This window comes from Malania oleifera, chromosome 10 (assembly GCF_029873635.1).
Source record: "Malania oleifera isolate guangnan ecotype guangnan chromosome 10, ASM2987363v1, whole genome shotgun sequence".
NCBI classification, from domain to species: Eukaryota; Viridiplantae; Streptophyta; class Magnoliopsida; order Santalales; family Ximeniaceae; genus Malania; species Malania oleifera.
The window spans coordinates 46,896,138-46,898,460 of record NC_080426.1 but is presented as its reverse complement, the minus strand read 5'-3'; the positions used below and the strand labels follow the sequence as shown (position 1 = coordinate 46,898,460).

Sequence of the window (2,323 nt, the reverse complement as noted above, 5' to 3'; positions counted from 1 at the left end):
TGAAAAATAAATTTGCTAAAAAATTATTCTGAAAATGGGGACCTCCCCAATCTTCATTAACTTATCTACAATAATTTGCATATTTTTATTTGTTAGGCAAACATATTTAATCTAATGTGTAAAATATATGACTAGGGTATTATGGTAAAATAAATAAGTGATAAATAATTCTAAATTTTAGTGGACGGCTCATTAATTTAAGAATGGAATGGTATCATAGCATCGGATGCTTGATAAATGAAGTATTATTTAAGACACATTTGCAAGACCCTTATTTTGTCTTTCTCTTCATCCTTGGTCTTCTCATCTTTTAATTTTGTTTAATTTCTTGTCTTCGTGCTGGTTTGTAAGAGATTATAGATCTGTTATGGGTCTGAGCGAGTTCATAGCTGTGTTGGGGTATGAGCTGAGTTTCTAAATGGCAAGCCCTCTGCATGTAGTAATGCTTCCATGGTCGGCCTTTGGCCACATGATTCCATTCCATCAACTTGCCATTGCCCTGGCCGAAGCTGGAGTCCATGTTTCCTTTGTGTCAACTCCAAGGAACATCCAAAGACTCCCCAAACTTCCACCCCATTTATCATCTCTGATAAGTTTTGTGCAGTTTCCATTGCCAACTCTGGGCGATGAACACCAATTGCCAGAGGGTGCCGAGGCAACGGTTGACATACCTGCCGAGAAAATTCAGTACTTAAAGGTCGCCTACGATCTCCTGCAACATCCCTTCAGGCAGTTTGTCGCGGAAAGCTTACCCGACTGGATCATAATTGAATTCAGCGCTTACTGGGCTGCTGAGATTGCAAGAGAACATCAGATTCCGATCATCCATTTCTCTGTTTTCTCTGCCGCCACACGTACATTCTGTGGGACACCCGAATACCTTGTTGGGGAAGGCCAAAGGAGACTTCGGCCATCGCCGGAGAGCCTTACAGCACCACCAGAATGGGTAACTTTTCCATCGCCAGTAGCCCTTCGCAATTATGAAGCGATTGGCTTTCACGCAAGCTTCTTTGGACAGAATGCTTCTGGCATAACCGATGCTGAACGTGCCGCTAAGACCTTCAGTGCATGCCAAGCTTTGGCCATCCGCAGCTGCAATGAGTATGAAGGTGAGTACCTAGATTTACTCCAAAAGACTGTACAAAAGCCAGTCATTCCTGTAGGTTTGCTCCCACCGGAAATAAAAGACACAGAGGGGGACTGGAGTGAGATCTCTAAGTGGCTCAATGAACAAGAACCCAGATCAGTTGTGTTTGTTGGGTTTGGCAGCGAGTGTAAGCTGAGCAAGGATCAAGTTTACGAGATAGCCTATGGGTTAGAGCTCTCTGATTTACCCTTCCTTTGGGCCCTTAGAAAACCCAGTTGGGCAGCCACGGATCTTGATGCTCTACCCCCCGGTTTCAGCCACCGGACTTCCAAAAAAGGAACGGTGTTCATGGCATGGGCGCCGCAGTTGCAAATTTTGGCACACACATCCATTGGAGGATCTTTGTTTCATGGGGGTTGGGGTTCTATAGTAGAAACCCTGCAATTTGGGCATTGTCTGGTTGTCTTGCCTTTCATCCTTGATCAAGGACTGAATGCCAGGCTGCTGGTACATAAGGGTTTGGCTGTGGAAGTGGAACGACAAAAAGATGGGTCATTTACCAGAGAGGACATTGCGAGTTCTCTGAGACTTGCCATGGCTTCTCCGGAAGGAGAGCCACTGAGGGTTCGTGCAAGAGAAGCTGCTGCAGTTTTTGGGAATCATAAGCTACATCGTGACCACTACATCAACTGTTTTGTTCAGCATCTGCAATCAGGCGCTAGGAAGTGATGCAAATTGTGGTGCAGAGCATTGGTTTCACTTTTAAGGAATTCCAATTCCAGTAATTAAAAATAAAAATGCTTTGTGAATCAGAGCAACTGGATAAAGCTGTCTGGGATTATGGATGTTTTTCAAATTCACTTCTATATAACTGAACAAGTAGTTTTTTACAATGCATGATCCTACCACATTCCCCTTAACAGCACAAAAGTTCATAACAATAGTATCATCAAAATTCAGCAGTCTCACAGACATTAAAAAAAAAAAAAAAGTAAAAAAGAAAATGTTAGAAGGATCATTCAAGCCAAAATTTTGGTACGACTTGCATGCCTCAACCCCAACTATAAACATTTACAAGATAACATAAACAAACTGAAAAGTATCATAATTTGTTAGAATTGTGTTGAGAATTTTACTTGTGAGCTTGTTCCACATTAAAAAATTAGAGTGGATTATGGGTGCTTATATACATGGTTGGACCCAAGACCCAATATGCTTAAACTTTTGGATCAAGTT

General features: G+C 42.1%; 1 protein-coding gene across 1 annotated transcript; it reads left to right on the top strand.

The window, feature by feature from the left end:
- Positions 1-284: 284 nt before the first annotated feature.
- Positions 285-1,976, top strand: LOC131166124 (putative UDP-rhamnose:rhamnosyltransferase 1). Its single transcript, XM_058124429.1, has one exon. The coding sequence runs from the start codon at positions 419-421 to the stop codon at positions 1,814-1,816; it is 1,398 nt and encodes a 465-aa protein (XP_057980412.1). The 5' UTR covers positions 285-418; the 3' UTR covers positions 1,817-1,976.
- The last annotated feature ends 347 nt before the right edge of the window (positions 1,977-2,323 follow it).

Bases quoted from the DNA above. Each gene is read 5' to 3' on its own strand.
- LOC131166124 (XM_058124429.1), top strand. From the start codon at position 419: ATGGCAAGCCCTCTGCATGTAGTAATGCTTCCATGGTCGGCCTTTGGC.